We start from the raw sequence: 26,797 nt of genomic DNA on the forward strand, positions 1-26,797 counted from the left end.
CTTCTCGTCTTCCTCCTCTGCTGAGCTACTCAGCTGAGTACATCTCGATTCACACCAAGTAGGATGTACAACCTCATTGTCATCCTCTCTGTTCTCACACTCCTCACCCTGAGGATCACTCTCCTCTTTTTCCTGCTCAGACATCACAGAACAGTGTGCCTGCTCCTCTGATAGCTGAGTCTCATCAGGATCACCTCCACCTTTGTTGGTTAACATCTGGTGATGAAGGTCTGGATTCTGCTCTGACCCTACTTCGTCCAGCCCTGGATGCAATATGAATGAATTTTGGGCATTGGTGCAGAAGCTTTCCTCCTCTGGTTTCTGTGATTCTGACACATCAAACATCTGATACCCATGTAATAGAATGTGTGAACAGCTTTGGAGAATGAGCCAAAGTCGCTATGCGACTGCCAAAGAAAGTGAGTCGACTAGCCATCCAGTAACAGATGTTGTCAGTGGTCATTGGATAGAACAAGATGGTGTTTGTTCAGTTGAGCTTTCATTAGCATTAACACCTCACTCACATACTTTAACACTAAGCCTAATCCCCCTTCCACTACAACCTACCTTTTCCCCACTTATTTTGTATGTAGCCTTCCCCTCTTGTAACCTACTGTTACAACCTTATGCCTGCAGATGCCAGTCACCTGTCAATAAGTGAAGAATCACTATTTTTTTTCTTAGATAATACTCCTGAACAACCTGACAATTTTTAAGCAGAGATATGGCCTGCTGATTTGTCACTGAAACACAGTTACATCACAAACAATTTGGATTTGCCAATTTGGCCTCCTCGATGCACCCCAATAATAGGCCTAATGATTTTTAAGTATAAATCTGGCCTTCTGATTTCTCACTGAAACACAGTTACATCACAAACAATTTGGATTGGCAAATGGGTCCTCCAGAGACTGTCAGACAGTATTGTCACAATCTTGTTAGATGCTTTAAGATTGACTTCACTCAGAACAGGATCCTGTATAGCTGACTGAGAAGTTCACTTGCAGCACTATCAGGAGCAACTGCTCTGCACTGTGACACTGACCTAATGGCACCATCAAAACAAGATGCCCACTTTTTATATGGCCGGGAAAATGTGACTTTGGCAGCCAATCACAGAAGTTCTTTTGTCATGACGTTGTGGAATGTTTCTGCACCATGATTGGCTGCCAGAATCAACACAAAGGGAAAAAAATAGCTTGTCACTTATTTAACCTCTCCACATCCCCTGACCTTTTCAAACATGTTCCCCCGTTACCCCGTCACCCAGCTCATCATACAGCAACACAATCATAGCCAAAGTAATGACATAAACATTAGTGGAAATGCGATGATTTACTGAACTGTGACTGACTTTTGCCAACTTTGAATAAAAATGATCGTGAAAGAGAATACAACTCTGAATTTGCTACATGTTAGGTGTTGAGTTTCCCCCACTGCACAGGGAAATCTCAAGCCATGTCCTCTGCGGTCTCCCATTCTTCTGTGGCCGCAGAGGTTCCTGCTCAACAGAGACATAGGTCTCAGCATCTTGCCCAGGCTAATGCTAGGTGTCTGGTTGCTCCTCCATGCTCAGCTATAGCACCATGCATGAGTCAGCGGCGAGCAGATGTTCCTGGGACTAAGTCCTGCTTTTCTCCATCTGAGCATGCCCGTGAGATGATGGCTCATTGGTGATCGCAGGTCACATGCTCAGGTCCTCAAGCAGCTCGGATTGGGCCATCAGGAAGGTTTCGGAAGGCTGCGACTATAAAAGGATCGCATGGCCGCACGGTAGTATAGACCATGTGAAGTGAGAGTTGTATGCACGTATGAATGTCTATGGTGAATGACTTATTATGAAACCTCTACGACTTATTATGAAACCTCTACCCTTGGTATGCATGTGTTGCGTAGCCTTGCCTGTAAGTGCCCAGGCTGAGGCATAGGTAGGAGGCAGAGTCAGAGACTGGTTTCAGCGCCAAGTGGTGGCTTTGTCTATACACCATGGTGAACTTTGGTCGGCACTCCATAGTAGCCAGTGTCAATTGGTGGCATCCACGCACTTAGTAGGTCTACAGGGACTTTGACCCCGTGTCATTGGGGCTAAGTTCCATGACCACATACTGAGCCCTCCCTTTGCCGAGCTCTGTGAGCTTCAACAGGCTCCGGCAACTATGTTCGGCGGTAGTGCAGCTCTTTGCAGAAACAGTGTCCGCCTCTGTACAAACTGGGTGACGTTAACCCGCATGTGTCTTTCTTTTATACCACCAAATAGCATCTGCCATTACCGAGCAGCAGGTTACCATCTCTGCAAGGCGGACCCCGGGTTGCGAACGCACCTCATTATCATCTTTTATTATTTGGTGCGTTCCGCCAGCCTAACATTACGTTCATGAGGAATTTGAAATTTGTGAACGTTTTCCAATCAAGTTTGCTCATCTCTAGTCCTAACCATACTGACCTACACAATAAATTTTACTTTGAAGAGAATTTCTTTTCCGTCTGAAATGTTATATTACATAGCAAATTAAATAGTGTCATTAAAAACTACACCTCATCCAATAAAAATATATTCCTCATACTGTTATATTGATGAAATTAAAAGCAATATGTAGACAGCAATGAAAAACTAGTTTATCTGATGAGGGATGAGGATGTTTGCTCATCTCTAGTCCCTATTAAATCAGTGGGTGAAATTTAAAAATACTAAAATTCCACTATAGATTTTTTTTTATAGAAAAATTCTAGCTTTTAATTTATTTTAATAATTTTTTTACAGCTGCACTTATATTGGTATTCCTTAGACTGTATATAATTGGGTTGATAAAATGAGTGAATACAGTATATAGCAATGATAGGAGTTTACTGATATTTATAGTTTCCTCTTTTGTTGGGAAAACGTAAACACTGAACATGGTCCAGTAGAATATGGAGACGACAGTTATGTGGGAGCTACAGGTGGAGAAGGCTTTCTGTCTACCGGTACTGGATGGGATCTTTAATATGGCAGAAATAATCTTGGCATAAGATATAATTATTATTACAGTTGGGATGATTACTGAAGGGGTACCTAACAATGTGATTTCAAGATGAACAATGGAAGTATCGGAGCAGGCAGTGTCGAGTAGAGGATTCATGTCACAGAAAAAATGGTCAATTATATTGGGTCCACAAAATGTTAGCATTGCTGTTGTGATCATTTCAATCAAAGAAATTGATAAGCCAAAACCCCAAGAGGTGATGGCCAATTTTACACAACAACTCCTCGTCATTATGGTAGTGTAACGGAGGGGATTACAGATGGCCACGTATCTGTCATAAGACATCACTGTAAGAAGAAGACATTCAAATGCCTCTGAGGCACAGAAGAAATAAAGTTGGCTGATACAGTCAATAAAAGTAATGGTTGCCCCATTATGTAGAAGGATTTGAAGCATTTTGGGAACAATATTAGTTGTCAACAAGATGTCACTGATGGACAGTTGTGAGATGAAGAAGTACATTGGAGTGTGGAGGTTCTTGCTGATGGACACTAAGAAGATGATCAGAAAATTCCCACAAATTGTCCCATAATAAATCAACAGGAAAAGACAGAATTGGAAAATTCTTAAAGATTTGCTGGCTTGAAATCCCAAAAGGAAAAAATTTGTGATCACAGTCACATTTTTTCCCTGTGTTTAGAAGGAAGATAGACAAAAGAAGATTGATTAATATTTGTCAAAATCAAGCTATCTGGCTATGACTCGCACTAGAAAAAAAGATGTTGGATTTAGCTAGCTAGCCATTAAACTCTATTCCAGAATACAAGTGAAGCTTGAGTGAAGTCTAGTGTTGAGTGATACCATCCGATATCGTGAAATATTGGATCAGATTGGATTGGACCGATACCCAAAAAGTATCGGGTATCGCCGATTCCGATACGCAAACCAATGCAAGTCAATGGGACAGAAATATCGGAATTAAAAAAAAACCTTTCTTTCCTTGTAGGTTAATTCTACATGAAGAAAAACAACTAATAATAATGTAGAATGTATTGGGGGAGGTGGAGGAGACATTAAAGCCATAGAGGTTTAGCCCAATCAAATGAAATAACAGGAATATTTTTTTTTTTTAAAGACATTCGGAGTTACAAAGATATTGACTATCTTAAGCTTTTTTATATTTTGTCAGATATGTATGTTTCACTGCTTCCATGCTCTTCACCTTCTTTTTTTACTTCTCCCACACTTTCTCATTCATGATCCTCAGCAGCAGTAGCATCTTTTTCATCAACTTCTTCTTCACCTTATTCATCTTTTTCTTCACCTTCTTCCTATTATTCTTTGTTTTTACATTCTTCATATTCTTCTTATTCAACTATTATTCTTCTTCATATTCTACTTCTTCATCTTCTTCCTATTCTTCTTCTTCATCATATTCTTATTTGTGACAGTCATTCCTGTAGTTGTTATCTATAAAAGTTTGAAGATTACACATTCCGTTCTGCCTGTCACAAAAGATTTACAACAGGATTTGTCCGCGTTCAGTTTGGCCTGCAGCAGCAGGCATTTTCCAGGGGCACCACGAGGAGGAACGGACTCACCCCATACACTGCTTAGTTTTCTTCTGCTTATAATTTAGATAATATCTTTTGCTCTGATTTTTAGTCTTATGCTTAATGTTCTCCTGCTTTTTGTTCTGCAGCTTCTTGTCATTCTGCTTCTTGGTCTTCTATCTCTTGTTCTTCTGTATCTTGGTGGTTGTCTTCTTGTTCTTTGTCCTCTTGGTCATCTTCTTCATGGTCATATTCTTGGTCTTCTTCAGGGTGATCTTCAGGGTCGTCGTCTCCAGGGTCGTCGTCTTCATTGGGGTGGTCTTCAGGGTTGTCATCTTTAGGGTCGTCGTCAGGGAGATCCAGAGTGATTACCAAAAACCATTTCAAAAAGCTTGAACTTGGAAATGTAGCAGAAGGTACAAGAAGGCTGAGGAACTGCCGAGAACCAGCTGATGGTACTGGAACCTGGATGGGTAGCAGAAGGAACATGAGCCAATGGCACTACCGAGGACCAGCTGACGGTAGTGGAACCCAGTTACTAAGCAGGAGGTACCTGTGCTAGAAAGCACTACCAAGGACCAGCAGACGTTGCTGGAACTCAGATACCGAGAAGGAGGCACCTAAGCCAAAGGCACTGCCGAGAACCAGCTGACGGTACTGGAATCCGGATGGATAGCAGAAGGTACCCATGAAAAACAAAGTTGCAAGGCCGTGAGCCGGCTGCAGTTACCGAAACCCACAGTCCTACAGGGGGTGCTTGTCCTATTGGCACTACAGAACTAGCCTTTATTGCCAGATCCCGCAGCCCACATAGGAAGCACCTAAACTGCAGGCACCATAGAGTCGGCTAACCCGACCGCAACACGACAGGACAACGTATTGGTGGCAAAGTGACGTTAACACTACCCGGAAATAGCTGACGTGCTGGAACCAGGATAGGCAGGAGGGAGTGCCCGTGCCAAAGACACTGCCGAGAACCAACTGGGGCAGCAGAAGGAACAAGAGCCAATGGCACGTTGGCACATTGACATTACTGGAACCCGGCTACTAAGCAGGAGGTACCTGTGCTAGAAAGCACTACCAAGGATCAGCAGACGTTGTGGGAACTCAGATACTGAGAAGGAGGCACCTAAGCCAAAGGCACTGCTGAGAACCAGCTGACGGTGCTGGAACCCGGAAGGGTAGCAGAAGCTACAAGAGCCAATCACACTACCGAGGACCAGCTGACGTTACTGGAACCAGGTTACTAAGCAGGAGGTACCTGTGCTAGAAAGCACTACCAAGGACCAGTAGATGTTGCTGGAACTCAGATACCGAGATGTAGGCACCTAAGCCAAAGGCACTGCCGAGAACCAGCTGACGGTGATGGAACCCGGAGGGGCAGCAGAAGGAACAAGAGCCAATGGCACTACCGCGGACCAGCTGACGTTACTGGAACCCGGTTACTAAGCAGGAGGTACCTGTGCTAGAAAGCACTACCAAGGACCAGTAGACGTTGCTGGAACTCAGATACCGAGATGGAGGCACCTAAGCCAAAGGCACTGCCGAGAACCAGCTGACGGTGCTGGAACCTGGAGGGGCAGCAGAAGGAACAAGAGCCAATGGCACTACCGAGGACCAGCTGACGGTACTGGAACCCGGTTACTAAGCAGGAGGTACCTGTGCTAGAAAGCACTACCAAGGACCAGCAGACGTTGCTGGAGCTCGGATACCGAGAAGGAGGCACCTAAGCCAAAGGCACTGCCGACACCAGCTGGGAATGTGGACAGAGCAAGAGACATTGCCGGACACACATCAGGGGATCAGCTGACGTTACTGAACCCAGTAACACAGGAACAAGTGTTGATTGTGTGCAGACGGCACTTCTGAGCAGCAACTGGCAGTGTTGGAGGCCAGGGTAAATACTAGTGACAGAGTGGAGCCAGAGGCCTAATTGGAGCACGTTTGAAATCAGTAGTAGTGTGAATATGGAGGCAGCAGTAGACATTGCCGGACACACAGCAGGGGGGTAGCTGGCGATATTGAACCCCACTAACACAGGAGCTAGTGTTTTTCTCTGTGCAGACGGCACTTCTGAGCAGCAACTGGAATGAAACAAAAACACATGACCATAGTCCTATCATTAAAAATATTTTTATTTATATACCATAATAACATAAAACCAAGGTTTATTATAAAAGACAAAGCATCAAGTATATATGATAATATACATAGAAATTGACATAGAAATTGAAGGGTCAGCTAACCACAATCATAAGAGAAGGTTACATATATGTGTAGGGTCCCATGCCACAGAAAAATGTACAGATGATACAATAGTGTTACATAAAAAATAAAAATATATATAATGGTGCCGTAAAGATATGTGATAAAAAACATATGTTAACAAAACGACATACAATGAATTTAAAGTGCAAAAATATGTGCTAGCAAAAAACACAATTTGTGTAATTAATGAACAATAAAGTGCAAAGTGCAGTAGTGTCCGCAGGTGTTGCTACACATAGATAAAATTGTGATTGTGTGACCATAAACGTATATCTCTTAACAAATGAGAGCATATAAAGGCGCAGTTAAGAGATAAACAATCACCACAGGTAGTAGTAAAACAGTCAGAAAAACGAAATGGTTGCTGCCAACAACCAGACTATAGTGTTAAATAGTTATACCTGTGGATATATAACTGCTCCTGCCCGCCAGAGGTAGCTGCCCTTCCCCACATATTTTTGCACTTTAAATTCATTGTATGTCGTTTTGTTAACATATGTTTTTTATCACATATCTTTACGGCACCATTATATATATTTTTATTTTTTATGTAACACTATTGTATCATCTGTACATTTTTCTGTGGCATGGGACCCTACACATATATGTAACCTTCTCTTATGATTGTGGTTAGCTGACCCTTCAATTTCTATGTCAATTTCTATGTATATTATCATATATACTTGATGCTTTGTCTTTTATAATAAACCTTGGTTTTATGTTATTATGGTATATAAATAAAAATATTTTTAATGATAGGACTATGGTCATGTGTTTTTGTTTCATTCCAGTTTAGGTTTATGACTGTCCTTTAGTTGCTATTATATAGTCTTGGGTGGTGTATGCACCATACTATACCAAAATTGATTGATTTCCCACTATATCCCCTTTATTTGCTGAGCAGCAACTGGCAGTGTTGGAGCCCAGGTTCAATCAGGGCTTAGGCTGAGGCCTACTTGGAGCAAGTGTAAAATCTGATGTAGTTTGAATGTGGAGGCATCAAGAGACTTTGCCGGACAGACCGCAGGGGAGCAGCTGACGTTATTGAACCCCACTAACACAGGAGCTAGTGTTTTTCTCTGTGCAGACGGCACTTCTGAGCAGCAACTGGCAGTGTTGGAGCCCAGGGTCATTCATGGAGTAGGCTGAGGCCGACTTGGAGCAAGTGTAAAATCTAATGTAGTTTGAATGTGGAGGGAGCAAGAGATATTGCCGGACACACAGCAGGGGAGCAGCTGGTGTTACTGAACCCCACTAACACAGTAGCTAGTGTTTTTCTCTGTGCAGACAGCACTTTTGAGCAGCAACTGGCAGTGTTGGAGCCCAGGGTCAATCATGGAGTAGGCTGAGGCCTACTTGGAGCAAGTGTAAAATCTGATGTAGTTTGAATGTGGAGGCAGCAGGAGACTTTACCGGACACACAGCAGGGGAGCAGCTGGCGTTACTGAACCCCACTAACACTGGAGCATGTGTTTTTCTCTGTGCAGACGGCACTTCTGAGCAACAACTTGCGGTGTTGGAGCCCAGGGATTACAGTTCAGGTGGTAGAAACATGAACACAACAGGAGACCTGGATACTGTTGGCAACCAATTATTTATTCTGGAAGAGGAATGGCAAATTCCGGCAAGATCCAGGCCTTGTTTATTTTCAGAAAAGTAAGCCTGTCAACGTTATCGGAGGATAGTCGCGTGCGACGGTCTGTTAGTACACCACCTGCGGCACTAATGACGCGTTACGATAATACACTAGTAGCAGGGCAAGCCAGCACCTCCAATGCATACTGGCTAAGCTCTGGCCATGTATCCAGCTTAGAGAATCAAAACTTGAAGGGGGAAGACTCGTCTGGGAGTACACTGACAGGGCAAGACATGTAGTCTGTCACCATCTGACGGAAACATTGCCTCCTGCTGAATGGAGCCGTCTGTGATGGTGTAGACATTTGTGGTGGGTACACAAAACTTTGCCACATTTGGGCCATACTGGTCTTGCCTTGTGCTGAGGCGCTGCCTCTGCTCCCTCTTTGTGTAGAGCTTCCTCCACTGCCTCGACGCACAGAGCTGCTATGTAAAGCACTAGCAGCACTGCTCTCGAGTGGAATGGAGAACATGATGGAATGCACCAATGTGTCTTGGTAATCCCGCATTTTATGCTCTCGATTCATTTTACGCTTCCCAGTGTTATAAGGCTTTGTAAGTTGTCCCTTTAGCGAGGATATAGGAGAGTGTACACACAATAATCAGCCGTGTTGAGAATGTGGGCAATGCGGCGGTCATTTCTCAAGCACTGCAGCATGAAATCAACCATGTGCTGCAGAATCCCAACAGCCCAAGAAACGCTGTCCCCTGCTTGAGGCGTCATCTCTGCCTGCTCTGCATCACCCCACCCTCGCTCTACATACTGACTACTAGAGCATTGTGTACCTCCCTCCTCTGGAGACATATCATCCTCCTCCATTGACTCCTCCTCATCCTCCTCACATAGTGTCCCCTGTTATGAGTTCATTTTCTCCTTCACCTCTGATGTCTGATGAACTCCCTCTGCTGGTGAAAGGAGGTAGTGAAATTGATCTGGATGGGAAGAACCTGTCATCTTAAAGGATTATCTTATCTCTTATCTGAACAGGTGGAGTGTGATTGGACATCCGGAATTTCTGAGTGGATATAAGGCAGCCGACACCCTGCAGGGCTGCTGGTGATCCTTTCTGCTCTGAGCTCTGGCATCCAGTTTAGTACTAAAAGCTAAGTTTTTGCTCTGCTATTTTTCCATGAGATTTTGTCTGTTTACTTAGTGTTTGTGTTCAGCCTGCCCTGGTTGGGACGGGCTGAACTCCATTTTTGTCTCTGATCAGTTGATCTCTTTGCTCTGTCTTCAGAATATACCTGAGTGCTGATATAGTGATTTTGAAGTCTAGTGACTTCAGGGCCTTTTCTATCAGACGTGTTGGACATTATTTTTGGCAGGGTTTTTTGCGTGATTGCAGCCAGCATCTTTTCTGTCCTTTCCTATCTAGTTAGTCCGGCCCCATCATTTGCTCGGCCTGTCTTTCTGTCTGTGTTTGTGTTTTCATCTGTTTTTCACCGACAATACATGTTGGGGGCTGTCTATTGCTTTTGGGGTCTGCTATGGGGCAGTTTAGATTTCCCATTTCTTTCTTTAGGCTTATTTAGCTCTAACCGTCCCAATTGATGTTCGTGTTCTGCGTGTCAAATGCCGCACATACCTATTCTGCTCTCCTGCTTGACTTCCTTGTAATCCAATAGCGATGCGATCATTAATACCAAAAGGCAGCATAGATAGAAAAAAATATATATCACGAAAGAAATTGGGTAAGTATTACAAAATGGTCACCTCTAATGATGTCCATTTTGTAATACTTACCCAATTTCTTTCGTGATATATATTTTTTTCTATCTACGCTGCCTTTTGGTATTAATGATCGCATCGCTATTGGATTACAAGGAAGTCAAGCAGGAGAGCAGAATAGGTATGTGGGGCATTTGACACGCAGAACACGAACATCAATTGGGACGGTTAGTACTAATTTTCTTACTTGCCAGTCAAAAGTGCATTTATGTGTGTCTAATTTTACACACTGTTGTGTGGGGGAGCGGTTGTGTTTTACAGAAGTTTATCCGCTTCCTCCTAAATTTATTGTTTTATTTCACTCTATTTAGTTGCACTATTTGTGCGTTTTTTTAGATCATATCCTTTTAGTTAAAAAAAGGAGAAGTTAATTACACATTTTCATATTACATGTTTGTCTTTTTTTAATGTCCTTGGAGAGAGACAATATTTATTTATGATTTTCAGTTGTGTTTTAAGAGTGTGAAACATTATTCTCTTGTGTGGGTATCACTAGCGCAAATGAACATTTTAATTAATTTTTAACATTATTCAGATAAATAGTTGGCATTATCTGTTAATTTGCAGCTGTTATACCCCAACGCAGCGCCACTGTTTTTTATAAGAATTTTTTATAAGAATTTTTTATAAGAATTTTTTATTTAGCTCTCCGGCTGTGACGAGGGGTCTAGGGCACCGTAGGAACCCCCCACGGCTACTGTTAGTTGTGGTGAATAGGATCAGGGGTCTGCAATCTGCTAGCTACCAACCTCTCCGGTTTTCTGGACTTAGCTTGTGTTTTTGTTTTTTCCTCCTCCGGTGACTCATTCATAACAGTCCCCTGCCTAGGCCTTTGTGAGGAACCACGTTGCGCAGACTGTCCAGAAGCAGATGGCATTTGTAACTCCTCATCCTCCACCTCTTCCAAAACCTCCTCCCTTAGTGCTTGCAGTGTTTTTTGAAGCAGGCATATAAGGGGGACAGTCATGCTGACTAGTGCATCATCTCCACTCGCCATCCGTGTGGAATCATCGAAGGCACGCAAAACATGGCAGATGTCCTTCATAGAGGCCCACTCAGTGGTGCTGAAGTGTGACAGGCGCACAGTGTGACTTGTTTGCGCCTGATGCAGCTGGTACTCCATTACTGCTGCTTGCTGCTCACACAACCGCTCCAACATATGTAATGTTGAATTCCACCTGGTGGGTAGGTCACATATGATGCGATGTTCCGGAAGGCGGAATCGGCGCTGCAGCGCTGCAATGCGCAATTTTGCCATGCTAGAACGCCGCAAGTGAGCGCACTCTATGCGGACCTTGTGCAGCAGTGCATCAAGATCCGGATAGTCCCTCAGAAAGCTCTGCACGACCAAGTTGAGCACATGTGCCAGACATGGGATGTGAGTGAGGTTGCCTAGGCCAAGAGCTGCCACCAGATTTCGGTGATTGTCACACACTACCATGCCTGGCTGGAGATTCGCTGGCACAAACCACACGTTGCTCTCCTGCTTGATGGCATTCCAGAACTCCTGCGCTGTGTGGCTTTGATTCCCCGAAGAAATTAATTTCAGTGCGGCCTGTTGACGTTTGGCCACGGCTGTGCTCATATCGGTCGTAACAGGCTCCTGCAGCGCTGATTCAGAGGAACTGGAGTATGAGGAGGAGTCAATGTGTACAGACGGGATTCCTGCAATCCTTGGAGTTGGCAGAACACGTACAGCGCCACTCTCAAGATCTGTACTCGGCTCCACAACATTGACTCAATGGGCAGTGAGGGAAAGGTATCGTCCCTGTCCATGGTTACTGGTCCACGCATCTGTGGTCAGGTGGACCTTGCTACTGATGGCGTTTAGCTGCGCATGTTTAAGTTTTCCCTCCACATGCTTTTGCAGGGCAGGGACGGCATGCCTGCTGAAATAAAAGCGGCTGGGCACGGTGTATTGTGGGACTGCCAATGCCATGAAGTTACGGAAGGTGTCAGTCTCCACCAGCCTGAATGAGAGCATTTCAAGGGACAGTAGTTTTGCAATGCCAGCATTCAGAGCCTGTGCTTGGGGATGGTTTGCAGAGTATGGCCGCCTTTTCTCCCATGTCTGTGCTACCGATGGCTGTAGAGTGGGCTGGGAGTGTGAGGATGACAGGGAACGTGGTGCTGTAGGTGGAATGTCACTGGGTCTCTGGACAACAGTGCCAGAGGTTCTTCCATGGCGATCCTGTGTATAAGCCGAACCAGCTGTGTGTGAGCTGGAGGAAGAGGCTACAACACGAGATGAAGAGGTGGTAGGTGGTGCTGTAGGTTGGCCTACGTCTTCAGTGTGTCTTTGTAACTCCACCACGTGCTTGGTCCGCACATGTTTCCACATATTTGTGGTATTCAGGTTGCTGACATTTTCCCTCTTTTGACTTTCTGATTACACAGCTTGCATTTGACAAAGCAAATGTCATCTGCAAGTGTGTCAAAAAAGGACCACACACTGCAAGTCCTGGGAGTGCCCGTTTTGGGTTTTGGAAGAGGAATGCTCCTAACGGGTGCCGAAGTGGAGGCTACAGGCAACCAAGTCTGCCCCCTTCCTCTCCCTCCTGTTTTGGCCGTTCGTGGAATCTCTTCCTCTGAGCTGCTCCCATCACCTTCCTGTTCCTCACGCCATGATGGGTCAAGGACCTCATCATATACACTCCCCTCTTCAAACACCTGCTTTTCCTGGGTAGTCTTGCCGGCACAGTACGCACCAGAAAGTGGCACCTGAGTCTCATCATCTGATGCGTACTGAGGTGTGCTGACCATAGGCACTGGCCCACCCACCTCTTCAGATTCAGAGGGACAAAGCAGTTGCGCATCACTGCATACTCCCTCTTCTTCACATTCTATAATGCTGCTTGGCTGGCCCCCTTTTTCCCAAGCCAAGAGATTCAGATAACAGAAGTAGAGATGACTCCTGTCCTGGGCTCTCTGACTGCCCGGGCAATTTGGCAGGTGGTGAAGAGACAGATGGTTTCTCTTAAGTGCTTTGGCCCTGAGAAGATGTGGAAGTCATTGATGTCGATGCGTTAGCTGCTGTCCATCCGACAACGGCTTCAATTTGTTCGTCCCGCAGCAGTGGGGTACGGCGAGGTCCTACAAAGCTGCGCATAAAGGACTGTTGCCTGGTAAAACTGGGGGATGCTGAGTCACTGGTGCCCGCAGCAGGCATAGAATCCCCATGTCCTCTCCCTGCTGAAACTCCACGCCCACGACCACGTGCCTTACTCCCTGCCTTCTTCATCTTGGTAGACTAATAAAGATAGTCAGAAAAGTACAAAGGGGGGCTTAGTGTGCTTATTCCTGAACAGCTGCTAAAAGGTATAAGAAACACTAATTTTATGAAGTGTGTGGACTGCACTTTAATAGGAGCTAATGTAGCCTATACACTGTCAAGTGGAGCGTTTGGTGAAATTTATTTGGATGTGACCAAAGATGTGAAAGCGATAGTATCACAAACTTTTTGGAGCTATTACAATGCAGGAAGGTAACCTACAATGCAATAGATGAGGCTCCAAAAAATAGGCTAATACTAATCTGGCTGCGGCTGCAGGGCACAAGCCAGCAAAAAGGCTCCTCTATCTACTCCTATATAGTGTTTGCAACCAACCAATGTAGATGGATACGGATGGAAGCACACTAATAGGAGAAAAAAATCAGGAAAAATGAGCTGCAATAAAAGAAAAAAGGACTATGTATGAGGCAGTGATGCACGCTGAGCGGACTACAACCAGAGGTGGCTGCAGAACATACTACAACGTGAGCTGCACTCACACACAGAGACCTCACAGACAGCCATGAACAGTGCAGAGAACTGGGCACTAGCACTGAAAGGCTGCTGAAAGGCTCCGCTGTCCACTCCTTTAGTGTTTGCAACCAACGTATATGGATACGTATGGAAGCACACTATACAGGAAAAAAAAAAAGCAGCAATAAAAGAAAAATGTGCATGAGGCAGAGACACACGCTGGGCGGCCTACAAGCAGACGTGCCTGCAGGACACACTACACAGCGTGGGTCTGCACTCACACAGCCCTTGCAGACAGCTATTAAAACAGCGCTGCTGGGCTACAAAAATGCTACAGTGGTGGATTATGTAGCCTGGGTAGAGCAATAGATATGTTTGATGATCGCTATTTCTAACTGTCCCTCACAGTCTTCAACAGCAGCCTGTCCCTAGCTGAATTCACAGCAGAGTGAACCCGAAATGGCGGCTGCTGCGGTTTTTATAGTGCATTATGACATCATTTCAGCAGCCAATCACAGCCATGCCAGTAGTTAACATGCCTACATGCCTAACAGGATGTGCCCACACTTCTGAGGATTCCTCATTGGCTGAATCAAGTCAAACTGGCTCATAGCATTATGGGAACTTCCGATTCCGGTATTCTATATGCTAAAAGTATCGGAACTCAGTATAGGAATTCCGATACCGCAAATATCGTCCGATACCCGATATTTGCGGTATCGGAATGCTCAACACTAGTGAAGTCTACATCATAAAGCTTTATGCCAAGCTAGTAATCAGCTGAAAATTATGTCCTCAAACCTCTCCATAAACACATATGTGCAGAACAGTGAAACATGAAATTTACATTGAGATACCACATTGCTAAACTCTTCCGGTTGTAACTTATTATCTGACAGAATAGAGATAAAAAGCATGTTGAGTTCCCCAATTACCAGAACATAACAAGACATAAAGACATTAATAAGATTCCCTATACAAACACATCTAACATGCTAAGGTTTTTTCAATTAAGTAATTTTTTCAAAGATATTGGGACAAAACTTAAACGTTTTAGTCACCGGGTCAATTTCTTGAAATCTGACCAGTGTCAATTTATGTGGTGATTGTCAGGTTTTTTTTTTTGTGGCACGTTATTTTTTATGCTATTGATAAATTTAGGTTGTTTTTTTGTGTGTTTATTTATAAAAAAAAATCAGAAATTTGAAAAAATGTTGAAAAATTAGCAATTTTGAAACTTTAAATGATTATCCCTTTAATACAGATAGTCATAGCATAGAAAAACATTAATAAACATTAATAAATAACTTTTCCCACATGTCTGCTTTAAATCAGCACCATGTATAAAATGTTATTTTATTTTGTTAGTATTTTAGGGGGTTTAAAAATCGAGCAGCAATTTTACATTTTTTCAAGAACATTTACAACATTTATTTTTTTGGGTCCTATCCTTGTTTAAAGTGACTTTGGGGGTCCTATATATTGGGAAATCCCCCAAAGTGATACCCTTTTAAAAACAGCACCTCTGACATATTGAAAACTGCTGTCAGGTAGTTTATTAACCCTTCAGGTGATTTTCAGGAATTAATGCAAAGTGACATGAAAGGTGTGAAAAAAAAGTATTTTTACCACCTAAATGTCGGTAACTTCTGAAAAGGCTGCTGTAGCCGGCAGACTCTAAGGCCACTATTTGGTCGTGAATTGCCATGGAAAACATCAGAGCCACACAATCATGATCTCAGGGTGCAGATGGGGATAAAGAGGAAACCCCCACCCTCTGTTAACCATTTATATGATGTAGTTACTAATGACAACAGCATGTAAGGGGTTAAACAGATAGAGACGGTGCCAACACTGATCGTGACTGATACACTAACTTGTTAGTTATAGTGGTCAGCCGACAGCTGCTGGATTGTCATCTCTATGGGGATGCTATTTTCTTATATCTCAGGTCAGTAAAAAGGCGTATTGGCAGTCATTAAGGGGTTAAAAATCATTGATTGTGTTCTCAGTAATCTGATTGTTTCAGATTGGATGATTTCTTCCTGTTACTCTCCTTTTCAAAACCTAATGGAGATCCTTGGCTGTAATGCATAGCCATAGTCCTTCTCCAACTGCTGTGATAGGAGAAAACCCTACTGTGCTGTGATCATACTTTATCTAAGGCTAGATTCACACCAGCGTTTCTGAGCGCAGCGACGGCCTGCGCACGGCCGCCACTAAGCCCCGCCCCCTGCCGCGCCTCGGCCGGTAGCTCCGCCTACCGGCGCATGACGCTGCATGCGCCCTGCGTCCCCTATCTTTATCACTGGGGGCGCAGGCTGTGCGCAGTATGCGTTTGGCGGCACATGCGCCTTTTTGACGGTGCGCCGGCGCAACCAAACTGCAGCAGGTTGCGTTTGGCGCAGGTCGGCGCACCGTCAAAAAAGCGCATGCGCCGCCAACTGCATACTGCGCACGGCCTGCGCCCCCAGTGATAAAGATAGGGGACCCAGGGCGCATGCAGCATCATGCGCCGGTAGGCGGAGCTACTGGCGGAGGCGCGGCAGGGGGCGAGGCTTAGCGGCGGCCGTGCGCAGACCGTCGCTGCACTCAAAAACGCTAGTGTGAAACTAGCCTAAGCCATACGTAGACAGAATGTGGTCAGATAGCGGCGATGCCATGGAAGATATCTGTATTGACAGGCACAGTGCACAAACAAAGAAATCTAGTGTATTGTAAATTAAAAAATGATACAATTGTGGCACCCCTAAGGCATCAGTCGCCACAGAGGTACTGCACCTTCTCCTAAGTTGCAGTGCCCCACCATCCAGGTAAGGTGGGAGCTCCTGACCACGCTCCACACCTGCATTCCACACACAGGATAGTTCAGTGGGGCCACCTAACAGCTTCAGACTGGGGGTTAGCTGAGCACCCCACGTGGAACCCTGCTTCGCAACACGAGCTGTGCTGGGAGGCGGGTGGAGTAAGATGATACAAAAGAGTGGGAAGATTGAGAGTTAGAGGTCATTTGGTTAGAGGAGAGAGAAGAGAGAAGATGGGTGTCTGAGGGACATGCTGCAGCAGGTCCCAGTGATTTGGGCTGCTGGCACGAGAAAGACCAGAGAAAGAGACTGATAAGATTGATAACCTAACCTTCCACAAGAGAGATAGAACAGATCAGAACGAAGGAGAATAGAAGGATGGTGGGAAGCTGGTTGAAGAAAGATAGAGAACCCTTCCAGTCCAGAGAGCGCAAAGGCCGGCGACCGGTCCCCGAGGTTGATTGGGTCTTTATGTCCGGCAGCAGACACCGAAGGAGTAGTGAGCCGCTAACGCCTTGCTCCCATGATAGACTTGGGACACAACAGCAACTGAATAGACAGCCGGGACGCAGTGAGGAGTCCCCGAAGCAGACTACAGCTGTCTGTCATACAAGTAAAGACTAGGAACACCTAGAGAGAGGCATTCCAGGGTAACTAAGTGCTGGAGTGCTTCGCACCTAAAGGCGCATTGGAGGAGTCGTTCAGTAAGGTACATGTTGGTAGAGTGTGGAAGGGAGAATCCTATCCTGCCTGGAGGTTGGCTGGAGCTCTGACCTGGAGAACACGGTACGGAGGCAGGCAGTTGAGTGAACTGCAAACAGTGAGTAAAGCTTTGGAACCACACACCCTGGTGTCCTCCAGTTATTCCCGCACCACTACACCTGGGTACCAGCCTCCATACCATTCTGCACCTCTCCTCATCCATTGCACCTACACTGCCCTGGGACTACAGCTCCACCTGTGGGGAGCTACACTATCTTTGCTGCACCACACCATCAGTCCAAGCGGATCTGCATGCAGCGTTGGCTCAACATCTTACTTGCCAAACACCACAGGTGGCATCACAAACTATTCTAATAAACTTTAACACCATTAACATCACCGCCATTGATATTGGGCACCCAGGGCCATGGACCGGGTTACCGCTGCTGTGACACATTCCAGCCTTGACTCCGGCCCGGTACCGAGTACCCCGCTGCCCTGGGTGTGCGAGGGTGACCCAATTTTGGCATCACGAACAGGATGACGAGACCCGATGCCATCGGGTTCGGTGTGCCTTGGATTTACAACTTTTGAAAATGTGCAGAAGACCAAACTTAATAGGCTGTAAAATGGACATTGGAAATGGCCGCTGGTGCGGGGAAGAAGGGCGTGAAGAGATGGGAGGTCCTAAGAAAAGACCGCGAAGAGTCTTGGGCTGTCCCTGCCTGAATTACTATGTGACCGATGCATGGCCCACCCCGAGGGGTTTGTATACTGGCTTGGTATGGAGGCGCTGGAAGAAGATGTCGCCCCGGAAGGAGGGGCAGAGAAAACCAGTGGTGAGCAGAAGGGCGGAGCAAGAGGAAGAACACCAGAGCGCCATCTTGGAAAGCAAGGGAAGGAGGCCTGCGGAGCGTGGGGAACTGAATCTCCCCGGCGCCATGGCTGATGGCTACAACCCTGATTCCGGAATGAACTGCCTGCAATTAGCTGAGGAAATTATGAAACTGATCACCCGTCTGCAGCAGAAGAAGGAAGCTTTGGAGAAGCTGAGACGGCAGCGCGCCCCGGCGGGGCCTACACCTGCGGTCCCCTCTCCACTGGTACCCGCCGCTGTGGCACCGGACCTTTTCTGGGCAGGCCTTGCGGAGCTTGGAGCCACTGCCATGCCATCAGCAGCGTACTCTGTCCCTTCTTTGCCGCTAATACCGGAGGAGTTGCACACAGCCCAGGGAGCTGAAGTGGAGGGAGAGAAACTACTGGCGCGGCCAGCGATCCCCGCAGACCCGGAGCTGCTGCTGGCCCCACTGCCGTCCCTGGTGTCACGCCAGGCAGCACCCGTTGCCATCATGCCTGCACCAGAACAGAGGCCGCACCGTCGGGAACTCACAGGTATTTACCCCGACCTTCCTAATGGGTTGATGGGGAGGAGGAGGACCATGCTGGTGGGGGTACAGTTAGAGCCGGCATGCCCGATCCGACATCTCCAGGTCAGAGGGGGATCTGGATCGTTTTGGGATGGTGATCTTGAGATTCCTTCACTGCCAAGTCCCCAGGCAGTTGCTCATCAGCACCAGCACACTGCTGAGGCCTTAGGAGCTAGACCTCGTACCAGAACAGCGGAACCACCTATCAAGGGAGAACAGTTGATGGGCATTGAGATTCATCTTGGATTCCATTTACCACAGTTTCAAGACCCCATAGCAAGGAACCAGAATCAGGATGAGAACAGTTCCAGTTCAGCTTCCAGAACCCCAGGAGGGGATCACCAGTAGAAGAAAAATACTTTTTCCAAATCTTGTTACCCAGGAGGGTTTGTTGCACCAGTTGTGCCTTTGTCTTTTTGCTCATCATGTTGCCCAGTTTTTGATTGGCAGCGTTGTTTTTGAAATGGAACTGCGGAGATCATAGATGCTGATTGATCCAAAAACTTTTATTGTAAATAGTTGCACCTCTTTAGGTGCCCTCTCTTGGTTTTACATATAAAGACACTTTGCAAAGATGATGTTTTTGCATGGACACTTTTCGAAGAATGATGTCTACCTCAAGGGACACTGCAAGAAATCACGGGTGGGAGCAGTGTTCAGCACTTTGCAAGAATCTTTGAATGTTTTATGATAACGTATTTGATAATGTTGTGTCTTGTGAAAAGTAAATGACTTTTATAGAATATTTGATACAGGGAATTAGAAAAGTTTTGAGATAGAATGTGAGAATTGAATAAAGACTGAAGAATTGAAAGTGACAGGTGACAGGCCAAGTATAGATGGTCAGTGTCTTGCATCCAGTAGAAAGAGAGAGAAAGAATAATTGCACTTTGAACTAGGAATTGCACTTAAGTAAATTTTTGATACTAAGATAGGAAGTTAACCTGTTTGTAATGTTTAAGAAATGTGCCTCATACATTAGGAAGATTAGATAAGTATTGTTGAATAGCATTTAAAAATTGTTGTGTGTTCCTGTATTGTACCTTTTGTTGTCTTACAGCCCGCGGACGTGCTGTGTTTAACGGGGGTATGTGGCGCCCCTGAGGCTTCAGTCGCCACAGAGGTACTGCACCTTCTCCTAAGGTAAGGTGGGAAGTCCTGACCATGCTCCACATCTGCATTCCACACACAGGATAGTTCAGTGGGGCCACCTAACAGCTTCAGACTGGGGGTTAGCAGAACACCCCTCGTGGAACCCTGCTTCGTAACACGAGATGTGCTAGGAGGTGGGTGGAGTAAGATGATACAAAAGAGTGGGAAGAGTGAGAGTTAGAGGTCAGTTGGTTAGAAGAGAGAGAAGAGAGAAGATGGGTGTCTGAGGGACGTGCTGCAGCAGGTCCCAGTGATCTGTGCTGCTGGTATGAGAAAGGCCAGAGAAAGAGACTGATAAGATTGATAACCTAACCTTTCATAAGAGAGATAGAACAGATCAGAACGAAGGAGAATAGAAGGATGGTGGGAAGCTGGTTGAAGAAAGATAGAGAACCCTTCCTGTCCAGAGAGCGCAAAGGCCGGGGCCTGGTCCCCGAGGTTGATTGGATCTTTATGTCCGGCAACAGACACCGGAGGAGTAGTGAGCCTCTAACGCCTTGCTCCCATCATAGACTTGGGACACAACAGCCACTGAATAGAGAGCCGGGACATAGTGAGGAGTCCCCGAAGCAGGCTATAGCTGTCTGTCATACAAGTAAAGACTAGGAACACCTAGAGAGAGGCATTCCAGGGTAGCTAAGTACTGGAGTGCTTCGCACCTAAATGCACATTGGAGGAGTCATTCAGTAAGGTACATGTTGGCAGAGTGTGGAAGGTAGAATCCTATCCTGCCTGGAGGTTGGCTGGAGCTCTGACCTGGAGAACACGGTACGGAGGCAGGCAGTTGAGTGAACTGCAAACAGTGAGTAAAGCTTTGGAACCACACACCCTGGTGTCCTCCAGTTATTCCCGCACCACTACACCTGGGTACCAGCCTCCATACCATTCTGTGCCTCTCCTCATCCATTGCACCTACACTGCCCTGGGACTACAGCTCCACCTGTGGGGAGCTACACCATCTTTGCTGCACCACACCATCAGTCCCAGCGGATCTGCATGCAGCGTTGGCTCAACATCTTACTTGCCAAACACCACGGGTGGCGTCACAAACTATTCTAATAAACTTTAACACCATTAACATCACCGCCATTGATATTGGGTGCCCAGGGCCACGGACCGGGTCACCGCTGCTGTGACACATTCCCGCCTTGACTCCGACCCGGTACCGAGTAACCCGCTGCCCTGGATGTGCGAGGGCGACCCATAATCAAGAAATAAAATAAAACATACATAAAGTGCACTCTAACAAGGTCCTCATATACTGGATATTTTATTTCCGTCACTGTCAAAACATGTTCTGTACATATATACACTTATTTTAGGTCAGCCATGAACAATGGTAAAGAAAGGAATGAAAATATGGCAGAAGGCAAAACGATACAGAATTAACACAATAAAGATTTTAAAAGAAACTACAATAAAAAAGTTCTAAGTACAGTAAGGTTTTGGAATAGGGAGATAAAAAATATACAGTGAGTACGGAAAGTATTCAGACCCCTTTAAACGTTTCACTCTGTTTCACTGCAGCAATTTTGGTAAATTCAAGAAAGCTATTTTTTTTCTCATTAATGTACACTCTGCACCCCATCTTGAATGAAAAAAGAAACAGAAATGTAGAAATTTTTGCATATTCGTTAAAAAAGAAAAACAGAAATACCACATAGTCATAAGTATTCAGATTCATTTATTTGTGATCCTCCTTGAGATGGTTCTACTCCATCATTGGAGTCCAACTGTGTTTAATTAAACTGATAGGACTTGATTGTTAAAGGCGCACACCTGTCTATATAAGACCTCACAGCTCACAGTCCATGTCAGACCAAATGAGAATCATGAGGTCAAAGGAACTGGCCAAGGAGCTCAGAGACAGATCTGGCCATGGTTACAACAGAATTTCAGAGGTACTCAAGGTTCCTAAGAGCACAGTGGTCTCCATAATTCTTAAATGGTAGAACTTTAGGACCACCAGAAGTATTCCTAGACCGGGCTGTCCAGCCAAACTGAGCAGTCGTGGGAGAAGAGCCTTAATGAGAGAGGTAAATAAGAACCCCAAGGTCACTGTAGCTGAGCTACAGAGATGCAGAAGGGAGATGGGAGAAAGTTCCATAAAATGAACTATCACTGCAGCCCTCCACCAGTAGGACCTTTGAGGCAGAGTTGCCCAACAGAAGCCTCTCCTTAGTGCAAGACATATAAAAGCCCACATAGCGTTTCCTAAAAAACACATGAAGGACCCCCAGACTATGAGAAATAAGATTCTCCATTATGATAAGATGAAGATAGACCTTTCTGATGATAATTCTAAGAGGTATGTGTGGAGAAATCCTGGCACTGCTCATCGCCGGCGCAATACAATCCCAACAGTGAACCATGGTGGTGGCAACATCATGCTATGGGGGTGTTTTTCAGCTGCAGGGAAAGGGCGACTGGTTGCCATCGAAGAAAACATGAATGCAGCCAAGTACAGGGACATCCTGGATGACAACCTCTTCCAGAGTGCTCTGGACCTCAGACTTGGCCAAATGTTCACCTTCCCACAAGGCAATGACCCTAAGTAGGCACACAGTTAAAATAACAAACGAGTGCCTTCAGAACAACTCTGTGACCATTCTTGACTGGCCGAGCCAGAGCCCTGAACTAAACCCAATTGAGCATCTCTGGAGAGACCTGAAAATGGCTGTCCACCAACGGTCACCATCCAACCTGACGGAACTAGAGAGGATCTGCAAGGAAGAATGGCAGAGGATCCCCAAATCCAGGGGTGAAAAACTTGTTACATCATTCCCAAGAAGACTCATGGCTGTACTAGCTCAAAAGGTGCTTCTACTAAATGTGAAGCAAAGGGTCTGAATACTTATGACCATGTGAGATTTCAGTTTTTCTTTTATAATAAATTTGCAAAAATTTCTACATTTCTGTTTTTTCAGCCAAGATGGGGTGCAGAGTGTACATTAATGAGGAAAAAAAGAACTTTTTTGAACTTACCAAATGGCTGCAATGAAAAAATGAGTGACAAATATAAAGGGGTCTGAATACTTTCCATACCCACTGTAAACATTTTGTCTAGTCTTGAGTGCCAAATATCTCTAATGTTGACTCAGAAAAGCAATCAGTACCTCAGTTAGTACAACTACACCCATTAGTAATGAAAATGGGGTGTGAATAACTTCTAACAAAACCATTTTGTTATTTATCTGATGAAGGCCTAACAGACAGAATTGTGCTGTTTTTTTTAATAAGTTTAAAATATAGCACATAGCCAATAAAATATTATGTGATTCAACATCAGAGATACTTGGTTCTTTGGCTATATAACTCCACATTGGGTTAAGGATCCTCTGAAGGAAGCGCCCTGAAACATCTTTACTCACATTCATCCAAGTGGAGGAATTTTTTTCTGGGAGAGGTCAATCACCTTCATGCTATTATAGACAGGCATCAAACCAGTGGAAGGATCACCCTTGTCTGCAATTTTTTCCTATCGTTATGCCTCTTTGCACAACCACAACAGTTGAGCAAGATTCAAGTGGTACTTATTTCACCAAGCAAAATTTACTCATTTACTACACTTCGATTGCGCTATCCCTCTCTTTCTCCTCTTTCTCTCTTTCCCAGGAATTAATTCACATTGCATGTCTGTGTGTGCCACACGGAGAACAGAAACAAGAGAATAAAATTGTCCAAAGACTTGAGATCCAAATTTGCTGAAAATATCAACAATCTCAAGGTTACAAGTCCATCACCAGAAATCTTGATGTTCCTTTATCTACTGTGCTTAACATAAGCAAGAAGTTTACAACCTATGGCACTGTAGCTAACCTACCTAGACGTGGTAAGCAGAGAAAAATTGACAAAATGTTGCAATGCAAGATAGTTTGGATGGTGGATAAACAACCCCAATTAAGTTCCAAAGACATTCATATTGCTTTGCAGGCTCACGGTGCATCAGTGTCAGCACAAAATATCCATAGACATTTGACTTAAATGAAGCTCTATGGTAGGAGACACAGGAGGACACCACAAAACATAAAAAAGACATACAAAGGCTAGACTGCAGTTTGCCAAAATGTATGTGACTAAACCAAAATCCTTCTGAAAAAGCATCTTGTAAACAGATGAGCCCAAGATTTTGGTAAAACACATCATTGTTCTTTACCAAATGTAATGAAGCCTCCAAAGAATAGAACAGAATACCTACAGTCAAATATAGTGGAAGTTGAAAGATGTTTTGGGGTTGTTTCTGGCACTTGGTCCCCTGAATGTGTGCCAGACATTATGACATTTTCATATCACCAAAGGATTTTGGGTTGAAATCTAGTGACCAGTGTAAGAAAGATGGGTTTGTGTCCTAAGTAGTGTTGAGCGATACCACCCGATACTGAAAAATATCGGATCGGAATGGATCGGCCGATCTAAAAAAAGTATCGGGTATCGCCGATTCCGATCCCGGAAGTCCCATTCAAGTCAATGGAACAGAAATATCGGAATTAAAAAAACCCTTTCTTTCCCTGTCGGTTAATTCTACATGAAGAAAAACAACTAATAATAATGTAGAATGTATTGTGGGAGGTGTAGGAGACATTAAAGCCATAGAGGTTTAGCCCAATCAAATGGAATAGCAGGAATTTTTTTTTTTTTTAAAGACGTTCGTAGTTTCAAAGATATTGACTATGTTAAAGTCTTTAATTTTTTGTCAGATATGTATGTTTCACTACTTCCATGCTCTTCACCTTCTTTTTTACTTCTCCCACACTTTCTCCTTCATCATCTTCAGCAGCAGCAGTATCTTCTTCTTCCTCTTCTTTTTATTCTTCTTTTTATTCTTCTTTATTTTCTTCTTTTTCTTCTTCTTCTTCTTTTTCTTCTTCTTCTTCTTTTTATTCTTCTTCTTCTTTTTATTCTTCTTCTTCTTTTTCTTCTTCTTTTTATCCTTCTTTTTCATCTTTTTTTATTTTTATTCTTCTTTTTCTTCTTCTTCTTCTTTTTCTTCTTCTTCTTTTTATTCTTCATCTTCTTTTTATTCTTCTTCTTCTTCTTCTTTTTATTCTTCTTTTTCTTCTCCTTCTTCTTCTTCTCCTTCTTCTTTTTATTCTTCTTCTTCTTCTTCTTCTTTTTATTCTTCTTCTTCTTCTTTTTATTCTTCTTCTTCATCTTTTTATTCTTCTTTTTATTCTTCTTCTTCTTTTTATTTTTCTTCTTTTTCTTCTTCTTCTTCTTTTTCTTCTTCTTTTTATTCTTCTTCTTCAACTTCTTCCTATTCCTCTTCATCATATTCTTATTTGTGTTAGGCATTCCTGTAGTTGTTATCTATAAAAGTTTGAAGATTACACCTTCCGTTCAGCCAGTCACAAAAGATTTACAACAGGATTTGTCCGCGTTCAGTTTGGCCTGCAGCAGCAGACCTTTTCCAGGGGCACCACGAGGAGGAACGGACACACCTCCATACACTGCTTAGTCTTCTTCTGCTTATAAATTTGATAATCGCATTTGCTCAGATTTTTAGTCTTATGCTTAATGTTCTTCTGCTTTTGGTTTTTATGCTTCTTGGTCTTCTGTCTCCTGTTGTTCTGCATCTTGGTGGTTGTCTTCCTGTTCTTTGTCCTCTTGGTCATCTTCTTCAGGGTCATCTTTTAGGTATTCTTCTGTGCAGTCTTCAGGGTCGTCGTCTTCAGGGTCATTGTCAGGGAGATCCAGAGTGAGAATCAAAAACCATTTCCACAAGCTTGAACTTTGGAAAGTAGCAGAAGGTACAAGAAGGCTGAGGAACTGGCGAGAACCAGCTGATGGTACTGGAACCCAGAGTGGCAGCAGAATGAACAAGAGCCAATGGCACAACCGTGGACCAGCTGACGGTGCTGGAACACGGTTACTAAGCAGGAGGTACCTGTGCTAGAAAGGACCAGCAGACGTTGCTGGAACTCGGATACCGACAAGGAGGCACCTAGGCCAAAGGCACTGCCGAGAACCAGCTGACGGTACAGGAACCCAGATGGGTAGCAGAAGCTGCAAGAGCAAATGAAATTAGCGAGGACCAGCTGACGGTGCTGGAACTCGGAGGGGCAGCAGAAGGAATGAGAGCCAATGGGACAACCGTGGAACAGCTGACGGTGCTGGAAAATGGTTACTAAGCAGGAGGTACCTGTGCTCCAAAGCACTACCAAGGACCAGCAGACGTTGGTGGAACTCGGATACCGACAAGGAGGCACCTAGGCCAAAGGCTCTGCCAGGAACCAGCTGACGTTGCTGGAATCCGGATGGGTAGCAGAAGGTACCCATGATTAACAAAGTGTCGCATCCGCGAGCAGGCCGCAGTTACCGAAACCCACAGTCCTACAGGGGGTACTTTTCCTATTGGCACTATGGAACCAGCCTTTGTTACCAGAACCCGCAGTCCACATAGGAAGCACTGAAACTGCAGGCACCATAGACTCGGCTAACCCGACCGCAACACGACAGGACAACGTATCAGTGGCAAAGTGACGTTGACACTACCCGGAAACAGCATTCGTGCTGTAACCAGGAAGGGCAGGAGGGAGTACCTGTGCCAAAGACACTGCCGAGAACCAGCTGATGGTGCTGGTACCCGGAGGGGCAGCAGAATGAACAAGAGCCAATGGCACTACCGTGGACAAGCTGACGGTGCTGGAACACGGTTACTAAGCAGGAGGTACCTGTGCTCCAAAGCACTACCAAGGACCAGCAGACGTTGGTGGAACTCGGATACCGACAAGGAGGCACCTAGGCCAAAGGCTCTGCCGGGAACCAGCTGACGTTGCTGGAACCCGGATGGGTAGCAGAAGGTACCCATGATTAACAAAG

The 26,797-nt window shown here is 44.9% G+C and overlaps 1 protein-coding gene across 1 annotated transcript; it reads right to left on the reverse strand.

Moving 5' to 3' along the window:
• Positions 1-2,738: 2,738 nt before the first annotated feature.
• Positions 2,739-23,160, reverse strand: LOC141050040 (olfactory receptor 6N1-like). Its single transcript, XM_073546875.1, has 2 exons — positions 23,095-23,160; positions 2,739-3,653 (listed from the first exon to the last, which is right to left on the reverse strand). Exons 1-2 carry the CDS (start codon positions 23,158-23,160, stop codon positions 2,739-2,741), a joined length of 981 nt encoding a protein of 326 aa, XP_073402976.1.
• Positions 23,161-26,797: the final 3,637 nt, after the last annotated feature.

Source organism: Dendrobates tinctorius, unplaced genomic scaffold, assembly GCF_039654945.1.
Source record: "Dendrobates tinctorius isolate UK_male_01 unplaced genomic scaffold, ASM3965494v1 ptg000151l, whole genome shotgun sequence".
NCBI lineage: Eukaryota > Metazoa > Chordata > Amphibia > Anura > Dendrobatidae > Dendrobates > Dendrobates tinctorius.